A 24,227-nucleotide genomic window follows, 5' to 3' on the forward strand; every position below is an offset into this window, starting at 1 on the left:
TTTAATAGAGGTAAAATCTTTTGATGCCTTATCTCTTGCTTTGGCAATTCTCATCAACTGCCTTTCACCAGCTTTCCTTTCGAAAACTTTTTAAGCCTCTTCAAAAGCTTTTGCTTTTGAAATAGCCACCGCCTTTTAAGTCATTTTATTTGCCAAATGGTAGTTTCTTTATCTTCCGGCCTTCCCGTCAAATCCCACCTTTTCTTTGTCTCTTTCTTTTTTTTTTAACTGTGGATTGTACCTCAGCATTCCACTACCAAAGTTCCTTTCCTTCTGGCGATCTCTTCCTTGAAGTTTTTCCCAAAATCTCTTCTCCAACTTTCAAAATGCAATTACTATTCAGCAACCTCCATGTTTGCACATCATCGGGAACTGGATTTCTTTTAACACTTACCTTAAACTCTTTCTTTTATTCTTCCTCTTTCAATCTCCACCATTTGATCCTTTGTTCAATCTGACTAACACAATACTTACAATGGCCCGTAAGAAAGTCACAATCCACCAGGAGAACTCTATGTTGTGCAGCAACACTTTCTCCATTTAACACCTTACTGTTTCTCGCTTCACTCAGATGTCTCCTGCGGCACAAGAAAGAATCAATCTGACTGGATCTACCTCCACTCAAGTATGTAACCAGTTGATTCGCTTTCTTCTCAAAGTAGGTGTTAACTAGCGCAAAGTCAAAAGCCACAGCTTGATCGACTAGTTTTTCTCCCACTCCATTCCTTTCTCCCATACTCCATGTCGGGATAAAATTGTCTGGACGTACGATTCCCGCGCTTTTCCTGTTTTTGAACGAGCAACGGCTGTCGTCATGGAGACGTGGATCAGGCAATGTCAGTAGTTTTGAAACTCGACCGCGGATTGGCTAGAAAACATCGTACGACCAGCGGACGTCCGATATCGTTACTAAGCGCTGATTGGTGGTTTTACATTCGTTTCAATCCGTATAAAAGGAGTGAATTTAGGCGGGAGTTCCAGTTCGCCTAAGACATATCCAGGGAACTCAAGTTTGTTTAGCTTCGCCTAAGCTTGCCTAGAAGATTGTTTCGTCTCGCTGTGCGGTAACCAACGTCTGAAGGAATATGTCGCAAGGAGTCCTTTTCGACGGATCTGTTGTTGTGGTTTAATGGACATTTGAACTTTGCTATATCTGAATTATTGTAATTGTTTTATTTTTGTGAAATTCATAACTGTATGTAAGTTTTAATCGTTAATATAAACGTTTGTGGTTTGTGAACTAAGTGGTTTTTGAACTTGACTCTCCACCTCCCAAGAACTCTTCTTTCCGTATTCTTCTCTTCCCAACATGACCATTTAAATCGCCCCCACAGATTAATCTATCTCTCGTTCATAGGAACACATATTATAACTTGGTCAAGATCTGTCCAAAAGTTTGTCTTTTCTTCTCCACTACTCGGCTGAGGAGCATACACAATCGTAATGAAAATTTCATCAACGTTTAACTTAACACTCATAATTCTATCACACCTTCGTTTAACCTCACAGACTCTGTCTTTTAGAACTTTATGAATTACGATACCAACTCTATTCCTTCCTTCCCTTATTTGCTCCACTTACAAACAGCTTGTACCCATCACCAAGTTCTTTAGCTTTATTTCCTTTCCATCTTGTTTCTTGCAGGCACAAAATGTTCACCCTCCTCCTTTGCATAAGATCAACCAACTCTCTACTCTTCCCATTCAATGCTCCGATGTTTAAAGTACGTACTCTTATACTTGACTTCTTCCTCTTCTCTTTCTGGACTAATTTCTTTATCCGAACCCGTCCTTGGTTCGGTAGCACCAGCTCATTTGACATAGTTTTCGGGTGACATGACTGCGCATCGCTTCGGTGGGACGTCCTAACATAGTTATAACTTGTAGTCTAGTAGATATTCCATTTTGGCATAGGTTTTACGGCCGGATGTCCTTCCTGACGCCAACCCTATTTGTTATAAGGCTATATATATATATTCATTTAGTTATTGAATATTAGAACAAATTATATATATATATATGTATATATTTTGTTCTAATATTCAAACCACAGCGGTTATCGAACTCTCATTTGGATTTATTTCTATTATACTATAAAATGACTCTAAATGTAGTGTTTCCAATTCTTTCATACGTATTTAAGTTAATTTCTTTTAATAAATTTATTTACGATTATCACTTATGAGAATTAGTATTATCTGTCTCTGACAGATAGAAATTTAGGAGGTTTAATAAAGAATATAATTTCTATTAGACTATAAAAATAAACTCCTGTATTTTAAGAACAAAAAATTTTAATTTAAAGTTTATTTTTGAAAATAATTTTTTTCTGTTTAGTGTACCAAAATAAAATTTATTTAAATTTATTAAATAAAAAGAAATCTATTTTCCTTTAAACATAATCTAATAAAAATCCAATATTTCAACTTTTAAAAATTTTTGTCTATAATATTTATAATCTTATTTGAAATATTTTTTTACTTAAAATAATAATATAAATATACATTTAGTAAATTTTCAGTACGATATTATAAAATTCATTATCTGAATACAAAAGTTTCTTAATAATTATAATTTATTATATGAGTTGTGTGCCATAAAGGAATAGTTTTCTTGTGCTGTCAGATTGTTTACATAAATAAGTTAAAATGAATGATTGGTAGTTGAATTATATATAAATAAAATGTTTTGAGAAATAATTTATAAGTAGCCTTTCAATATTTTCGTACTTCTGTTCGAAAACACAGGACATTTGAATTATTTTCTAACTGAATATTCTAATGTTGCAAATTCTAAAATATTTTTAAAAATTTTAATTAAATAATGAATATATTTTGTTTTTTAAATTTAAATTTTCTCTTATATTTTAAAAAATCACACAAAAAATTATATAAACAAATTATTAATATGTTTTTTTCCGTTTAATTTCGTATTATTTAAATTGAATGCTGCTTTACCTACAATATAAAAATTTTAACATATCCAATAAATTATATAGTAATAATAAAAGAAAAGGAAACTAAATATAAAAAGAATAAAAGTAAGCAATAAAAAATTTAATTTAAAATGTTGGCACGAAAATAAGAGGTATATTTTTATCAGACTGATTATATCTAAAAAATCAAATTTAAAAAAATATATATATACAGTAGGCCCCCCTATAACGAGGAGATACGTTTCTCGTTATACGAATTTCGCGTTGTAGGAATCCTTAAATACGTGAGCCAATCACAGCCCGACACGTGTGAAGTTTACGGACTACAGCTGTTTGAAAGGTTTTCTTCCATAAAATTAATCGATTCTATACTAATTTCATTCAACATTTCCAAAATACGTATAATTTTTTGGGAATAATCCGTATAAACTATGCTATAAACAAAAAATTGTAGGATTACTTACCGAGTGTGCACCGTTCGACGTCGCCATTGCTTAAGCATGTTTTCGTCGCGGAACAGCGCACCAAACGGCGGCCGCGATTTCTGATGTTATTTTTCTGCGAAAACTTCGTTGAACTTTGGAGGCATCATAAATATAAATAATTTTTATGGCCGTTGAATAAGAAATGTTTCTTTCACAAGAAATGTATAAAATTACAGTGCTGTATTAGACTTACGGTACCTAATTTACATACTGTACAGACGATAGTAAACTCAACTTACTCGCCTAAACTCTCCGTAGCGTAGCGCTAGACGGCGGAAAGTAGTTCGGCTGCTCGTCCGCGATGACGTTTTACCGCGTTTTACGCGTCCCTTTTAGCGTCTTTATACGAATATTGTCGCAATTTTTCGCCGCGTTATAGGAATCTACGTTATAGGAACTCGCGTTATAGGGGGTCTACTGTATACTATATATTTAATTTGAAAAGTAAATTCTCTGCATTCAAATTAAAAATAAATAACTTATTTAAGTTTACAAGTTATATCAAATTCAAATTATAAATGTCATATTTTAGAGATGAAGAGTTTGATTACTGCAATACTTTATAAGTAAACTGGAGTTATTTGTTAAAATTTCAATTTTATTATAAGTTAAATGAGCATGTATTGAGCATAACAAATGAGCTTATAATTATATAAATAATATAAAATTATTATTTCATTTTATTTTAATTCATAAAATAACAATGAAGAGTTATGATTTAAAATTATGAGTAGCTTATTAATAATTACTAAATAAAATATAATTTTATTGAGAGATTTTGATATATCAAATGAGTTGATCTACAAGTATTAAATGAAATAATCCTTTATGTAACTTAAGATGAATAAAGTTGATGTAACTTTAATATAAAAAGTTTAAAATATTTTAATTTATAGACACTAAAGAATATAAATACTGTAATTAAAAAGTATAATTTGTTAGAATCAGAGCTATCAAAAGCTTGTATGGGGCCCGGAGTAGAGCGATCCCCTTTTGCCATATATTTTTGAATAAATGAAATACGTTGGATGTTTTTATTAACAAAAAGTCGTTTCAAAGATTTTATTTTTTTGTAGTAAAAATAATAATAATAATTTATAAGGGATAGAGACCAATAAGAGCTCTTAAGTTTTCCCTTTCTTTCTCGATGGCCCTGGTTACAATAAGGCAGTTTGCTCTAAACTTTTGTCACAATACTTTCACGTTATATCTAAATAATAAATTTGTTATTCAGAAGAATGTTTTGTTTTTTTCAGGAATTGTATAAATTCACAGACCATATCTTAAACTTATAGCTTTAATGCTATAAATAATAAACATATTACAGCATAAATTATTAAATTTATACTTAAAATTTTAAAAATGAAATTTAAAATCTCATAAATGAATATTAAAAACAAAAGAAAAACGAACTTTAAAAGTTATGACTTTAATTTTCATCTTATATAGTATATAAATTGAATTTAATTTTATCTAGATATGTGAAATACATCAAAACATCACTGAAATATATTGAATTGAGATTGAGAATATTGAGAATATTATTATAATATTAAATGGAAAACTTCAATCATAATAGAATATTTTCCAAATATTATTTGAAAAAAATTATATTCGTAATGAAATCGTAAAAAGATAAGAAAATTTAACTACAGAAAAGATGTATTTTGTTTTTTACAAAGAACATCTTTGCATAAACAAGTGAGAAAAAATCAACAGTTGAAAAAAATAACTGATTCATTCGTAAGGATAAAATACAACAGGAATGAAAGTAGCAAAGAAAATCCTATTATCATCAAACAATTTTTTATCTATCTCTCAATCACAAAAAAGTCAAATGCTTAATTATTCTATCTAAAAAATCATCGTTAATAGGCTTATACAGTATAACACTTTTATATTTCGTAAGTAAAAGTAATTGTAAAAAAATGTATTATGTAATTACTTTTTACAATATCGTCCTGATATATGTAATATAACGATTTCTAATGAAATTATTCATTAGTATGTTTGCATTTGCCAAGATGCAGATTATTGAACGTCTACGATTCTAATGTGCTGATGTATTTCTTCGCTAATTGACACAATTTCAAAAGAAAGTTGCTAAGATTTTTTAAGCTATTAAGCTGTATAATAATTATTAAAATTGAAGTATACTGAAAGATTGTTTTCATTTTATAGCAACGGATTAGTTTCATTATGAATAAATGCTGCTATTATTTTAATTTTGAAGATATAAATACATTTGAAATATAGTTAAAAATTTGGTTAAAAATTTTACATTTACTGTATATGTTTATAAACGCGATATTCACATTTAGGGGATATTTATATTATTGTTTAATTAAAATTAACATTTTTAAAAATAATAATTGAGNAAAATTACAACTTTTATGTGACGTGTTTCATATGAAATTTGATGTTTAGGTGTTTCCAATAAATTTTTTATCAGATTCTGTATACTTCAAAGGAAGTAAGATTCTTCCGCCTTTAAATTATTAAATGTATTCATATCACAGGAAATTTTTTACAATACATATAAAATTATAGACCAGGGGTGGCCAACAGTTTTTGCCCCCGGGCCGAATTGTAAAGAAAACTTTTTCCACGGGCCAAACCAGAGGTTGCCCTAGGAAGATTTTGAGGTGGTGCGAGATCTCATTGTGGTGTCACCCCGTAGAGACTAAACTGTAGATAGAGATCATTAATAACGTAAACAGATCTAAAGAAGCATAATGATTTATTCTTAACGATATATTTTGATTTTATCATTCTCTAAGAAGTTAGTAAACTAAAACAATGACGTTTATTACCTGTTAATTAGTTGAAAAAAAGGAAACAAGTACTAATGGTTTAATTGCCATACGCGGTGAGTCATATTGTTATAGATCAAATCTCTTTTCGATCAATCTAATAAAATTCGCGTCTCGGAAAATTATGCTTATGTTATCTGCAGTCAAATTAATCAATAGAATGAAATGCACGTTATTTTTAAGGCATCTTTCCTTTAATGTTACAACCGAAATATTTAACTGAAAGAATTAGAATAATTATTTTCGAAAACACATTACAAAGGCCTATCGAATTAAATTATTTCATCTAAATGTGACAACCTCACGTAAAGTTTACTATGATTTAATAATGAAATTTATTTAATAATCTAAATAAATTAGTAAAATCGATTTCTTATGACGAATTAAAAATAAATAAATAAAGTTCAAAGTTTTTAGATAAAGGCTTAGAGTCTAGAAAAATTATTTTTCTGAACTTATGGAAAAGTTTATTTTATTTTCAGTCAATTATGTTTTACATTAAATAAAGCGCATTCTGAATTCATAACTTCAATAAATAAATAAATATATATATAAGAATGGTGATAATGTAGATAACTATATTTATATTCTGACTGATTAACGAGTTTATGGGAAGAAAACATAAATCAAAAAATTAAAAAAAGCGCTTGTGAGAGACATTTATATTTAAAAACGACAGAAATTTTATCAAAAATACTGGAATAAATAAAAATGAGCAAAATTCACTGACATTTGTAGCAATTGTTTAACTGAATTTAAATTAAGAAAAAACTAAAACCATTCTATACCAAATTTTACGCTATATTCGATAAAATGAGATAAGGGAAACAAACTTTTGTTTGCAAGATCTGAACTTATCTCATTATTGGCAAATTTCCAAATATTTTTTTAAAATCTCACTTGCTCACTTGTGCTGATAATTCATAAATTAAAATATTAATGTTTTATTACCATTTCTTTGAACCTGATTTTGGGAGAGACGATTAGATATTATAAAATAAAGTTTTGATCCACAGTAAAATATTTTATTACTAGAAAAATATTATCGCTTTAATTAAATAGTTTAAATCTGTTAAAATATAAATTAATTTTATATTAATTTTTAAATTAATATTATAAGTAGATTTAAATCATGAAAAACGTTTAAAGTCTTACTAAAATTTATTATTACTGTATTATTATTTTTAATTGTTTCAACTATTTTATTGAGCTTTAATGTAGTATCATAAATATAATATTATATATATATGTAATATAAATATATTAAGAAAATCCATTAACAGTTATATATATCATATTTTTAAATAAATGTATTAAACTTTTAGTTACGTATGAACTTTACGCGATATGATTCGATTCGAAGATCGTTTTTCTAAAACAACGATCTTCCTTTTAGTAACTAAAGAGCTCAATTAACATTCATAATATTTTTGTGTAGCTCTATACCAATCGAAATAAAAAATAATTTTGACTTTTCGAATATCGTACGAAAAGATAAATTTCGATTCTGTTTTCATAATAATCCTCATTACTCAATTCTGGAGATACTCAACTTTATAAAAGATATCATCAAAAGTTTATAAATCACACAACTTTTACCTTAAAAATTAATTTATAATTTACATTACCGAAAAATCCTCTAATGATTTTATATCATTTTATTATAAATAATTGTCATTATGTGTATAATAAGAAAAATTTTTAAATGTTTACCAATGTTGGGTACTTATTTTTATGAACATAAATTCATAAAAATAAGTACAGATAGATTCAAATTATACAATAAATTTCTTAACAGCGTAAATATTGACTTTTAAATTATTTTATTTTGTGAGTAATGTTTACTTTTACTAATTAACTTCTATTTCTGTAGGTTTGTCGTAAAAATATTAGTTAAATTTGAAAATTGTTCCAGGGTGAAAAATTAAATATCTTAAAAATTAAACAATTTTACTAATTCAACAAACAAAATAAATTTGAAATAGATCTGATTTAAAGTTCAAACTAAAATTTGCTTTAATTGATTACAAATATAAGATTATTTTATGAATGTTAATGTAATTAAGTAATTTTTCATTTTAATTATTTATTATTTATAAACTATAAACTTTTAATAATAAATTTAGTTATATGAATACATTTGCATAATCTTACATATTTTATAAGTTATATTAACAAAATATAAGAATAATTAATGTGTAAGATAAGAGTTAACATAAAAATTAAGATATATATCCAATATTGTTTTAGATAGTTCAGGTAAACAAACATGACGTAGTGTGTACTGTTTAAGGAAATATATCTTTATAGTACTGGTATATGTTTTAAATCTTTATAGTATCTTTGTTTAGCAATTAAACAAATTAATTATCAATATTTGTTTAAATACAATTAATACTGTATTTTATAATTATTAATTATAAAACATTAATGTAATTAATATTTTAATTTTAATTATAGACTGTTAAATTTTATATGTTTAAATAATTTAAATAGTTGTATAAATATGCAATAATATGTAAAAATAATTATATGTTTATCTATATATATATATTAATACTTATATTGAGATAAACAAGCCACATTTCTCCTATTCTGAAATATTAATTCTTGCTTTTGCTGTTACAAAATAAAGTGAATTGACTAAAATGTTTAAATCCGAACTCATACAAAATAAGCTTTATTTAAAAATATAAAAAGATAAAATATTATTTTACAAGTCCATATCCTGTATATATTCTTAATAAGAACAAATTTTAATACCAGTCTTGTAGCAGACGAATTTTTTTGAAAATTATTGGTAAGATTTTGTAGAATAAATAATCAATTTTTATATTTCTTTGGAAAGTATCATCTCTAGAATATTCTTTCCAAATAAAATTAGACAAGTAATAATTTATTTTCCTCTCATTTTAAACACTATATTTTCAAAAATAAAAACAATAGTTATTAATACTATATAATAAATAAACAAACAGACTATCATATTAATATCCGGACACCTGCTGATTTGTAAATAATTTATGATGACTAAAAGCTGTAATTTATTTATTTATGGCATTTAGTTTTTCATAAATACTCTTAATCAGCTTTTAGTATGTATTCTCCGATATTTTCTATTATATTATCTCATCAGTTCAGCATTGACTTTCATGTCTCCCCTCGCACTTATTCAATGATCCACGCTAAATATGATTGATTAATATTAAAGTCTGAGTTCTAACCTGCTAGTTCATCCTTTGAACATTGTCCTCAAATCAATCCGTCACAACATGAGCAGTAAGCTATGACAGGAAACATTTTTTCATTAAAAAAGATATAGAAAATTCTCACAGTGCCATCTTAATATGAGCATCCAGAATTGCCCAGTACTTAGAATTTGATTTTGTCCAGTCCTCAAAGTCCAACTATAAAAAAATACTCGCAGACTATCACAATGTTAAAATATTGCTCATACTCAGATTGGAATTCGTATTCCTCTTACCATTCGCGTACTGACAATATGATCTATTGACATATACACGTATATCTATAATCCAAAAATCTTTCTTTCTTACGGACATGCATGCAGATCGACGTTGAAAACCTTATAAGCAGATTTTGATGATTTTAAAAAATTATAAATAAAATTTTCTTATCTAATTTTTTAAATTGTTTTCATTTCTTTAATTGTTAATTTTTTATGCTTTCATTGGTGTACAAAAGTTAAAAAATTAAATTTTATTTAGCAAAATAAAACTTTATGTAAAATTTTACGCAGTATGCCCTAATAGCAGTGGGATAGCTATTTTTCTCATTGCCAATTTGTATTTCTGACAAATAAAAAATAGCTATTAATGATAGGATAGTGTAATATTCATTGTTTATAAAATTCATCTCTTAATAAAAAGAAAATCTTTCATATATGCTTTGTGATTTTTCAAATTAAACTACAAAAATCATTTATGTAATACTTGCAAATTATATTACGACGTATACGACGCTTAGTATAAATATAGAAATTTCTAAAACAAAACAAAAAGGAAAAAATTAAACATCGTGAAGGTAAAATGAGGTCATACTTTCAGTCACGATACAAAAAATCGTTTAAAATTCTCTTATCGTTGTTACCTGATGGAAATGCTTATATGAGAAATGACGTACGATGAAGCGCTATTATTTTAATAATAGTATGAAACAGTTGATGATCTAAATGACAGAATTTGTCAAAACTGAACCAAAACCCATAGAATTTTAAAAATGAGTTTTAATGGGTCTAATGGGAAAATTTCTCGAATTATACAATAAAATGAAAAATATGCTATACATAATACAAAAGTGACTATTGCTACTTTGTAATTCTATTTGAAATTTCTTCTTTTTTATGCAAAGATCTGTTTGATCTCTTTAGTATCCGTAATGAATATGTTTCGCAATATATTTCTTGAGAAGAATTAATCAAAACTGCAATAGCGATATTTCGCTACTAATTTTCAAAAAAACTACATTTTGCTATTCAGTTTATAAATATTTTTATTCTTTTATAACATTTTTTAAAGAAATAATTGCATACAATTTACAAGTTNCTTCTATTTTTAAATAACACGTATAAAGTATATGTTATTTGAAAAAGTTTATTTATGTTTAGAAAATTAATGTGAATCTTTGTCCAAATAATGAACCGAACTTCGGTAACTGATGTTTATGACATTTATATTCTTTATGTCTTCCGTTTCACTTCATAACTTGGACAGACATCCTAAATTTCTCTCTCTGCTCTCTTGTCGGTATTAAAATGAAATATCGAGAGAAATTATTTTAAAAATCGATATTTCCTATTTATAAATTTAACCAAAGTTTATCCAACCTTTTCATTCGTATTTGCAATGCAAGAAACAAAGATATTACAATTTTGAATAAATAATTCTGTAACGTCATAATTGATAATTCATTATGCCGCTTAGAAATTAGCAAGGTATAAAAGTTAGATGATTTTCAATCATTTTTAATAATTTAGACTGACTAAAGTATTTATGAATTAAGAAATAAAAATTAACCGGTAAATTGATGTGCTTGTAATATCATTGAATTTCTGAGCTTCTCATATAGAAATTTTTTTGTCTTTTATCTTGATTTCATACCTTTGAAGTGAACTTTTCTTTCACAATTAGGTATATTACATCATAATACATTCGTTGATTTTGCTGATTGTGTGTTATCATTATTGTATACATCTTTTATCACTTTATTTACCACTCGGCACTTTTGCTCAAATTTTTATGTTGCAAGAATAAAGGATTACGTCACATTATTAACTTGCACATTATTCAAACCAAACAAATAAACCTCTTTATAGCCGCTCGGATCCTGTTATATTCATATGATGAAGCCCTCGAAATATTTATTTATTTTGTTTTTTGATTTACTCTTTGATAATCATGTGAATTATTAAAGAGCATATCAAGAATGCTCATATGTATTCATATATATGCAAAATTTTTAATTTCGAAAGTTTTATTCGTCATAATAATTACTTTACATACTGTTATTTACTTTACAAGGAATCAATTTACTCTATAATAAACGTTAAGAATATTGAAGTGTTTTGGTAAGCTATTTTACTTTATAATAACTTTTTATTATATGTTTGCTGAAAAAATAGATTTAAAAAGTGTATAGAATGCGACACAAGACAGTATAATGGATCTTACGTCCTTAAAGTCTTTTTATTTGCGAAAACATTACGATTGAAACTGATTCAGTTATCTGTCTAGTTAAGATTTTTACATGTAAAAAATATTTAAAAAACAAACATAAAACAAGAAATATTTAAAATTCTGACTAATAAATAATTATTAATTAATAAGTTGTTTAGATTCTTGTCAAATATATATAAGGTCATATTGATTTCGTCAGAAATATTTTAAGTTTTGGATATAATTTAATATCTTTCAGATTCTAGAGTAGAAATAAACAGTCCAGTGGATAACACCAACAAACGTTCTTCAGACTTATCTCCTCATCGTTCGCATTCCTTAATATCAAAATCATGGTCGACCAATACTGTATCCAGATCTGTATCACTTCCGACTACAACAATAACTTATTCTGGTGGCAGTAACGAAGAAGAAAAGTCATACAGTTTAGCACCTGTTAAAGGCGCAAAACCGAATTATTGTAAGTATTTTTCTGCTATTTTTATATTAAAATTATTATTATTAATATATTTTGATGATTATAATTTGTATGTGATCAAGCGATTACATTTCTTTTTATTCTGATATGTTCAATTAATAACTTATCGATTTGCAAAATATGGATTTATCATACATAAACTGCATATTGTACTGTACTGTACTTTGGAATATCTAATTATCTTCAGATTGTTTTTATATTAGATGGAACTGGACAATCAGCTTTCGGAATCCCCCACTCTTTAAATAATGATATAACGACGCCAAAACTACATCGTAATCGACTTTCATCTCATGAAGACTCATCATCATCATCATCTAACCAGGAGTTCGGATGACAACTAGCTTCCCTACGAAAATCGTTCCATTCTTGGTTGAATTCTATGGTCGATGCCTTACTACCTCCATTTCCATTTTCTTTTTTCTGTTGATTCAGCACAATTTGTGAAAGTTAGACATTCGTCATGTGCCAAAATAACATTTTTTTTTTTTTTCCAACGTCATGTCAAATGGATTCTATTTTAATGGACTTGATTTTTTCCTTGTAACGTGGTTTAAGGCTATTTAGCTTTTATTTATTTTTCGTTATGTGAAATTCCATTTGAAACATATGTAATATATACACATATATATATTGTTAAGAATATAAATGACAAATCAATTTTAATTATTTGGGCTTTCTCTCTCTCATATATATACATATATATATATAAATATTTTATGTAATTAAATGTTTTAATTAACGCACTTAAATCATGACGTGATGATTATCAAATCCGCACAAATTAGAATAACTTCAAAGTATTAATCTAACATATTTTATTTTATAAAAAGAAAATATAATATTTATTAACTTTAAGCACTCGGTTTTTTCTTGTGTAATGATAAAGAATTTCCATATTTAGGAATATTTATTAAATATTCTGTGGATGAGAAATTGTACACCTCTTTCTCTAACTTCAGTAATTTTATCTGCTTTGTTATTCAGTCTTGTACGCGCTCTTTGAGAAAGAAAAGTTAAATTATTGCTAAAGTAAGAGAAATAAACGCTACTTTTATGAATATTTGTTGTTTATTTTATTATTGAACCAACAGATTACATGGATTTTATATATTAAGACAACAGAATAATAATTTTCGTAGTTTTGATTATGTTTACAAAGAAATATTAAGCTTCTGTTATAACATACAGGTATATATATATATATATATATAATTGAAAACATATTTTAATAGAAGCTTTATTTTTAAAATTTAATGTAAATGTAGAAAAACTGTTCAAGTCAATTCTTGTTTTTAGAATGTTTTAATTACTACAAACATTAAACATTTTGCTTGTTTTTACATCTGTATTCATTTAATATTTACAATTTACTATACATTTCTAAGGGTTTCAGGTTAATCATTAAAAAAGAAAAATACTCTTTCTTATTTAGAATAAATAATGATGATGATTGAGCTATATAAGTATTATATTTCGCAAAATTTGCATATGTGTCAAACTGCATCACAGAATATTGATTTTTGTATGCAGAATATACTTTTTGTTGTTTTGAAATAATTTTCTTTTGTAATTAGTTTTTAATCCGGTAGAAATGAAAGATTTTATCCACTATCCTATTACATCATCAAAGGTCGTGTGGTACCATATAATTAAAAATATTAAGTTTAAGATATATAAATTTTCAATAATTAAAAATTAATAATAAAACTGAACTAACACATATACAGATTTGCAAAAACGTAGACTAAACATATTCACAATATATTTAAAATAAAAAAAAACATATGATTGATTTGTTTCAAAAGAAGACTTTTAATTTTATTCTTAATTTTTAAACATGAATAAATTTCTAAATGTATTTTTAAAATATAAAACTGATGAAAAATATTTAATGAATGGATTCATTAATTTTAGATTAGAGAATTACAATTGAATATCAGCTAATAGTATATTAATTTTAATAAATTTAACAAGATGTAATTTAGATTATTTAATGAATTATAAGAATTTTGAGAACTATTATTTAAAGTATTCAAAAATATTCTTTGGAAACTGATGTAAATTAATGCATCCTCTCAGATGAAAATAATTTTAACTATTCAAATATTCAAGTTAATATGAAATTCATTAAAAGACACAAAGGGCATAACAATCGAAATCGAAAACAATGTTAGAATAATTTACAAATGAATTACAGAACAGATTTATTTCAATATTTATTTTTATATTACACAACAGTTAATAAACAAAATAAAAGATTTACGTTGCTCAAAAGAAATTAAATATGCATAGAAACTAAAATACCAATTAATTAATTATTTCGGAAATACATGAATTGTATTATCTTAAAAGTGTGAAATTAAGTCAAAAATAATTAAATATCTAAAGCAATTAAATAATAATCTTAATTAGATGATCCGAATAAAGTAGCCTGAGAAGATCAAATCAGTTGAGAATAAATTCATATTACATTTAGTTTGTCTTCAACTAAAAAGATACTACCTGATTGTAAAAAAACAGATAGATTTTAAATTGTCAACTTATAAAATAAAAGAAAATTCTAATGTAGACAAAGAATAAAATAAATATGATGTTTTAAAATATACATAGCAGAATTTTTATGGTCGAGAAATAATTTATTAGAAAAATCTAAGATGAAGTAAATTGTTAAAAACAACAAAAATACTAAAAATTATTTTTCCGAGATAAATAACGTAAAAAAAGAAATCCATCTGTTTTATATTCAAACATAATTAAATTAAATGTTTCTTAAGAAAATATTTATACTGTATTTAGAAACAATTTAGGAAATATAAGATAGTTGAACAGTGATTTTCATCTTCAATAGAATTTAAATTTATAATAAACAATGATATAATAATGTAAGTTTTTTAAATATTTGGGTTACAATTCTTTACAGGAACAAAATATTTAATATATTAATATTTTTACAATGAAAACAATGCATTACAGTTAATTATAATACTTGAGATGAAAAAATAATTTAATTACATTAATTCTTATTTATAACAAATAATGATGTAAGAATTTACTTATATAATACAGTAGATCCCCCTATAAAACCGTTTCCTATAGTTATGATTCCTATAAAAATTGTGGCATTATCCGTAAACAACGGTAAAAATAACTCCTATAATACGTAAAACGTCATCGGGCAGCCGAACTACTTACCCGCCGTCCGTAGCGCCACGCTACGGAGAGATTTCTATCGTCTGGACAGTATTATATAAATTATATATAAATTAGGTACTGTACATATAATTATATATTAATTATATATAAATTAGGTACTGTATATATAATTATATATTAACTTAATTTATTGTAACTTTATTATAATTAAATATATATTTTTCGCCGTCTAGCGTCACGCTACGGCGAGTTAGGCGACCTATCGTCTGTTTAGTACTGTAATTTTATACATTTCTTGTGAAAGAAACATTTCTTATTTAACGGCCATAAAAATTATTTATATTAATGATGTCTCCAAAGGTCAACGAAGTTTTCGCAGAAAAATAATATCAGAAATCGCGGCCGCAATTTGATGCGCTGTTCCGCGACGAAACCAAGCTTTAGCAACGGGCGTAGTCGAACGGTACACACTCGGTAAGCAATCCTACAATTTTTTGTTTATAACGTAGTTTATACGGATTATTTTCAAAAAAATATACGTATTTTGGAAATGTTGAGTCGAATTAGTCTAGAATCGATTAATTTTATGAAAGAAAACCTTTCAAACAGCCGTAGTCCGTAAACTATGATTCCTACAAAATTGATTCATAAAGAACGGAACGTATCTACCGTCTTATAGGGGGATCTACTGTATTTAACACTCACAATGCATTCATCAATTTATTCAGTGTATGGCAAAACAAAAAGATATGCAGATTCTTAATTACAATGATAACAGCGGTAGAAATACTTTAAATTGAATGAAATACATAAAATGAAAAACGAAATACGAAGAAAATGATAATGCAAGTTTGAAAATATAATGTCATAATGCATTAATTATATTTAACTATCGATATATTTTTTAGTTTGACTCATTTCCATAATGAAAATCATAATATTTAAAATTTAATTTATTTGACTTTATATTTGATTTTTTTCTATAGTAAGAAAAAACAATATCGATAAATTGTTCTTAGAATTTTATTTTGTTCTCAACAAAATAATCTATTTAAAAAATTCAAAGAAATATTATCTATTTATAAATATTTAAGGAAGAAAAATAAAATAAATAGATTAAAAAATCATCATTAATCAAATATTTTTCTAGTTATTTAAATGTTAAAAATCAATGTTATAAATTTATTCATTTCATCTTTTTAAATGTTTTATAATAATTAACACTTTTACAAAATAATGCAATTTAAAATTTTATTTCTTAATGAGGACAAGTAAGGATTAAGGATAATTTTGTTTAAATGATGACATTCGTTTATCAGATTATAACATTGCGGAAAATAATTAAGAACAAAGATAAATGAAATATTTTATTTTTCTCTCCAAAATAAAAGAAGAAAAGAATATTGCGTGATTTATAAAAACCTCTTAAAATTCAACTTATACGTAATGTAAAATGTACGCTCTTAAACGGTTATTTTAATTTTTCAGAATCCAATTTATTCAGTTTTTTTCATAAATTTAATAATATTTATTTTTAAAGTTTTCTAAAAATAGTATTAAGTTCAATCCAGTTTACTTTCATTTTAATAGCTTTCAGTTTTTACGAATAATTAATTTTGTTTTAAAAAAAAATTAAAATAAATGTTCTTATAAGATCAGTATTTCTTTTTGTCGNGCATCTACCATTAAATTTTATAACGAGAAACAGTACTTAAATTCATTTACAAATTAGTTAAGTAACGGAATTTTAAAGTAGTCTCAGACTATTATATAATAAAGAGTAAATGTTCCGGCTTAAATCAAGTGTTCTATAATGTTACTTTTTCTTGTTTAAACCCCAAAAATGTTTTAATGTAAGGAAGTATACAAAAGTAAGATGAATAAAAATGATCTTTTATAATTAATAAAGATGGTGCGCTTCAGCTACTCTATTTAAAAGAGAGTAGATGATTAGCAAGTAATTTGCTGATGATAATGAGTCTGGCGTAAAGGAATGAATGATTTTTATATTATTAGCTTCGTTTGGTGAAAATGATTAAAAATACGTTAATCTTATTAAAAATTACGAGTCGATATTTTATTTATTTTTTTTTAATTTCGAAGTATGTAAATTTATAATTTACTTTCCTTTCGGAAAGCTATATTTAATTTAGAAGAGAAAAAGTAAATAAATAAATTCGTTTATATTAAAATAAATTAAAATAACAAATTTTAGCAATAATTCTTTTTATAGCTGCACAGATATTTAATTTGCAAACTAATTGATATTCAGTTGAAGACCAGTAAATTTTAAAATTGTAAAACAAAGAAATGTTTGAATAAAGAGAGGATATATGCAGAAAATACTTCCTTATGAACAATTTTAATTTTTTTTTGTTTTTAGATCTATCATCATGTTTCTAATCATGTCATAATTAAATATATTCATCAATTCATCAAGATAAACAAGACAGAAGTAGGTTAGAGAGAGACAAAGAATAACCTTTACTCATGAAATATTCGACTTTTTACGGAAGAATGAGTAGAAATGAAAATTTTAAGAGACTATATCCTGCAATTAGAAATATCCTTGACATATATTTTCAAAGAAAACAAACCTGAAAATATCGATCGGTAGCTGTTTTTTGTTTCAGTTGTTGCACGTTCTAGTTTCCTAACGAATTGTACATAACAGATTTACAGGTAAGGCATTCCATTTATTTACTATTTACTAATAAATAGTTTTTGTTTTATTAAGTAATATAAAACGTGGATATGAAAGGTGTAAGTAATAAAAAAAAACATGAATAATTAAAATAATAAGTTATTAACGTTTTAAATATGCATCATTGAATATTTAAACCGCATAATGTATTATTATAATTATATAAAATCGATAAGTTTTTTTAGTTAATGATAATAACTCGAATTTGAGTTGAAACAAATGTATATTTTAGTTTATTAAATTATTTAAGCAGAAACGTTTTTACGTATAAATGTTATATATAGTTATTAAACAGTCGTATGATGGATTATCTGAATTTTTGAACAAAAAATATTAGCGAATGATATCTAACATTAAAAGTATTATTTGATAGGAATAAAAAAAAAACAATAAAAATTTTGTCTTCTACAAATTCTACACAAACATTTTTGAAAGATAATATAAATCACATTCATTCTTAAAGGAATAGATGTATTTCTGACGTCGACAACAACATAAATATTCAGTGACGTCGTGTTGTATTTTCAGTTAGTAGTTTAGCAACAGAAGCAATAACATACGAAGAACTAACATAATGTTATTCATTTATAATTGAGTAACATATAAAATCAATTTTTAATGAAATAATAATAATTTCATAATAATCTTTTTTCATAATAAGGGATCCTTGTTATAGGGGGAATTGATTAAAATACAAAAAAACAAATAGTAAGTAAATACAATTAAATTAATTATATAAAAATAATAATTGATTAATTGAACATATAATTATTTCCTATAATGGACATTCAAATCATTAATAATTTGGTTAAAGAAATTAGCAATTTTGTACAGTACATGTTCATTTTTGACAAATTTGTTGTGTAATTTGTCAAAAATTCATTGTTTGAAGAAAATATGTTTAGAGTTTGAAATTTTTCATGATAGTTTTTCAAAGCAGTACAGTTTCTGGGCAGATGAAGTGCAGAGAAATTGTTGGAATTACACCAATAACATGATTTATCTAAGTCAATATAAGTATTATTTACAATTAAGGAGTATTGATTAAGTCTCAATTAATAATAATAATAATAATAATAAAATAAATAAATGTTATTGTTTAATTTAACTATATTATTAAAGCTCCAAATTAATAATAATTAATTAATGATTTAAAAAAATTAAATAATTCAAAATGACCGAAAAAAACTTCATTTTAAATTTTACATTGCGCGATTATTTAAGTTCAGTTTTCGTAAATGTGATTATTATAATAAAATTTACATAATTTAATTATTTTTAAACGATATTAATAAAGTTAATTTCCTCGTAAGTTTTATAATTTATTGTTTAATAATATAATTACAGTTTGTTAAAAGATAATTAATTATCTTAGGTAAATATAATATCAACTTCATTAATTTTCATAAAAAATGAAAAATTGTTCTATTATGCGTGTTTTTGTACTTTTATCAATGAAAGTTAATGATCGAAAATTATTTTTGTCATAAAACTTACATTGGATTATCAAAAGAATATTTGAATTTTAATCATTTAAAATTACTTGGAAGATTTCCAAAAACTCACTGAAATAAAATTTACATTTTGAAAAAAAAAGCAAATAAGATAATAAAATATTATCTTTTGTTATATGTGATTTTTTTTTCTTTTTATAACTTATCATTTGCAGCTAAAGTATCTTTAATACAGTATATAATACAATCCTACTCAAAATATAAGAGTAGAAGTAGAATCTGAGTAAAATTATTTAAATAAGAAATTTATAGAAATTTTATTTATCCATAATAAACCGAAATTAAAATTTTAAAGTTTATTTTAAAAATTAATTATTTTTAAGACTAGTCTATTCAATGTAAAAATGAGATAAATTTAAAATTAAACTCCTTAAATAAATAAATAATTTCAAGCAACTTTAGAATTTTTTAAACTTTAATTACATTTTTAATCTTATTTTTTAATTAAAATTAACTAGTTCTTACAAAAGAAATGTTTAATAAATGCATATTTTTAATAACAACTTTTTAATATTTTATTTTCAGAAATGTCAAAGATTCAATTCTATTTTTTCAATATAAAAATAATCGGATACATAAACTATTTATTCTATTTTTTAATCAAAAATATATTTTGAATATGAATAAAATTTTATTTTTTATAAAAAATAAAAATTACATATATTGAAATATTATTAGTAATGACATTCTTTTTTATAATTGAATATTTTGAAAACTAATAACTTCATTCAAAAGAAAAACATTTTTAGAAAATGAAAATAAAATATAATAATTAAGAAAAATTTATTGAATAAAATATAATAAAATTTAAGTAATTTTTTTAATTTTAAAGAGCTATTAATATGAAAACTTGATTTATTAATAAACATTGAAATGTATTAACATGCTGTTTATACACCTGGATATTTCTCTCGAGATCATCACATGTTGAAAGCATTACTGTGAATAATAATCTCTCTTCAGATTATATCCTGTTTAATAATTTCACTTTAACTTGTCCAAATTGTGATTTTAATTATAAAATTTCTAACTTTGTTAACATAATTCAAAATTAATGCATACATTTTTTAATCAACGATAACAATTTGCCTACTCGTGTATATATGTATATATTTAATTTATCCAATTTAATCTTGATACTTTAATAAATAAAATTATACGATTTTAATTAGAATACATTTTACATACAGATAAAATGGTTTACGAAAACAAAATAAAAGTTTAATATGAAATAATTAAAAAAACAAATTCATCATTATTATTAGAAAATATTAAAGAAAGTTATTAATTTGCAGTAATTATAATACTTTAAGAACAAACATTAAAAAATATATTAAAAAAATTGAATTTTTAAGTTACTAAAAATGAAATTTGTAATCTCCATTGACTTATTTGTAAGTCATTTAAATTTGGATAAACAGAAGTTATCTTATTTAATTAACAAAAAATGATAAATTTAATTTGAATTAACTATTGTTCTCTCTTTCTCTCTCTGCACTAAAGTTTTTTGAAGACAAAAAATAATAACAATAGTTTACAATCTATATCCGTTTTTATTTTTCAAAGCAATATTATAAGATGTCTTTTACCAATTTCCATTTCTTCAGTTATTATTCCCAATAGACAGATAACGATTTTACCCCAGCGAAGATGTAAAATTTATTATTTATTAGCTTCATTCCATTTAATTATCTCTACCAAAATTTATCAAAAACTTCTGATGTTTATTAATAAGTGAATGGATGAATATATATATTTTCATTTATTTAATACTATCTTTCCATTTTAAGTACTTTTAACTTTTAATTAAATTACTTTTTACTGTAAATTTTTATCTTGTTCAACTAGCAATTTAAAAAATATATACTGATCTTTTTTATTATTTAAACTTTTATTTTATCGCAATTTAAATTTTTATTACATAAAATTCTGAAAAGAAATTTAGTTTATTCGTTTAGATTTTAAAAATAAATTTTATGTAAATATATTAGAATTTTTATTTAACTATATTTTATTATACTTGTTTAGTAATATGAATAATTTATGTATTAGATAATATATACCATGCATATATGTTTCTGTTTGTTATATTCTGATTAAAATGAGTAAAATAATGCAGCAAGCTATATTTCGTAGTTGTCATTTTTATTTTATTTTTATCAATAATGTATGCTTCTCTCTTACTCTGTACTCTGTAGTAGTATTTTTAGAATTATATAGATTAGTGAGTGTTATTCATTCGCTAATTTATTTATAAATATGTTGTTTAACAAATGTAGAATGGTGAAAGTAATCCACTTGTTTTACCAATTCTGCATTTCTCCATTACTGTTTTGCAATTTTACAAATGTTTCGATTGCCGAGAGATTAAGGAATTTGTTCTAACATACACAACTTGTTAACGTAATTGTATTGTAGATAACAGGTTTTCTGTACAAGATAAAATCTGATTCGAACAACTAAATTAAAAATAATTTTACACAAAACTATTATCCTCAATAAATAATGATTACGTGGTATAACATCATCCCCATTTCGAAAATTTAATTTAATTTTCTGTTAATAAAACTTTTAGCGTATAATTTTTTTCTTTACTTTTTTAAATTTATATTTATGGAAAGAAAAAATTCGTAAAGTATAATAAAATTGAAATATACGTTACTTAAATTAAAACTGAATTTTCAACCATAAGGGCCTTTAGGGAAATAACCATCTTGAGTCAGCCCTACAGACATAAAGTACAGTAACGATGACGTATTTACAGACGTGACTGACTCATAAAACTTGATCAACAGAAGCAACCGTGCTCGCAGGAAAGAGTACAAAGCATTATGATTCGCTTGTACGGTTTGACTCATTATATTTAAAATGATTTAATTATAAAGAAAATAATTACTTTAAAATGATTAAATCAATAATGACATTATTTTGGAACACCTCCGCGTAGCACAGGAAATTGCAGGAAAGTGTGATGTACAGGCGTCATCTATTCTGACTTATATTAAAAGCTATTTATAAAGTTTGTCTAAGTTAATTTAAATTTAAAATTATTTTAACCGAATCAGCTAACTCGACAATAATTGTTTTAAATTTTCTTATTTTTTTTCGTATGCGTGAAAGCAAAGTTAAAACAAAAAGTTTACTTGTTGTGAATTACGTCTACATGAATTTAATTTTCTTTTATTCATTGGTCTGAATATATAAATATAACTTCGGTAATAATACTAATATATAATATATATACATAATAGAATATATAAATATCACATTTCAATATGTACAGTACATTCCTTTATATATATTTTTTATTATTATTATTAGATTCAATAGAACTTGTGCAGCATTTCAATATGAAAAATAAAAGCGTGAATGCTTTACTTTCTGAATAAATCAAATAAGTATGCGAAGCTTCAATTTTATAACTAAATATTCAAAGCCGACGACGAAATTATTTTTAAATGAATTTTACGTTTGATGGCAGAAATTTATTTTTCTAAGTTTATAAAGGCAAACATTTCATTCTTTAGAATAGAAGCGTCGCTTTTTTTCTTTCACATCAGTTATCACCGCTTCTTCAAATATTTGCTTTAGAGTTACGCTTTGCCATCACTCATTCAATCTTTCGCCATAAGCTTATGTTTACATAAAGATAATATTTCGTGTTCAATTAAAAAAATGTATTATTTATCAATAAAAACATATAACGAAGAAACGCATACCTATTCCATATTTTTATTTATATTCTCAATGTCGATATTTGATTTTGTTTGTAATACAGTCTGATAAATGTCAAGTACAACAAAATCGTGATTAAGCGCAGTTCTACAAATTTCTTTATTTTTGTGCATAGATTAATGCGTAACGACATTAACGCTTTTTACAAGCATTAGACATAGATTTTGTAAACATAATTACATTTCCTACGGATGCAAGATAATTCATTTCTTAGATAATCTGCATAACTGTGCTTTTCGACCACCTCAATTACATTATAACGTTCCATTATCATCGCGTTATTAAATCTGAATGTCAATCAAACTTACAAATTCGATTTCTATATTCAGAAACAGTAACCGAAACACGACGTGATGTAAATTCATCAACAATACAGCAATCCCTGTTTATGCTAACTCGCAATACTGTTATATTATTACTCAACCTTTGGTATTATTATCATCATAAAGTACATACATGAATTTAAATGTCCAATTCGTGAAATGCCACATTCAATCGCCATTACAACAAGAAATTTAATAAAATAATAGAATTAAATTTGGATCTGGATAGTAAACCTACAAAGTTATTTTAATTTTTCTTCTATCAAGATCATTAATTTTAACAACAAATATAATTTTCATACTGATAACAAAGAATAGTTAACAAGGTTATTTTTAGAAGACTTACAAATTAATAATAACAAAATTATCCTCAAATTTATTACAATTTA

At 24.7% G+C, this 24,227-nt stretch overlaps 1 protein-coding gene across 2 annotated transcripts in view; it reads left to right on the top strand.

Annotated features, from left to right (window-relative positions):
• The window catches only part of LOC111619657, a 126,462-nt gene extending 113,011 nt beyond the window's left edge, over positions 1-13,451 (top strand). Inside the window, exons 5-6 of one of the 2 annotated variants that reach the window (XM_023361423.1) lie at positions 12,167-12,388; positions 12,594-13,451. In XM_023361423.1, the coding sequence (XP_023217191.1) occupies positions 12,167-12,388; positions 12,594-12,655 (284 nt within the window). In that variant the 3' untranslated portion in view covers positions 12,656-13,451. The remainder of the gene's footprint in view (positions 1-12,166; positions 12,389-12,593) is intronic. The other variant, XM_023361422.1, reaches the window with a different exon arrangement.
• The last annotated feature ends 10,776 nt before the right edge of the window (positions 13,452-24,227 follow it).

The sequence above is a fragment of the Centruroides sculpturatus genome, unplaced genomic scaffold (assembly GCF_000671375.1).
Source record: "Centruroides sculpturatus isolate CEXI.00-Female unplaced genomic scaffold, Cexi_2.0 scaffold25, whole genome shotgun sequence".
NCBI classification, from domain to species: Eukaryota; Metazoa; Arthropoda; class Arachnida; order Scorpiones; family Buthidae; genus Centruroides; species Centruroides sculpturatus.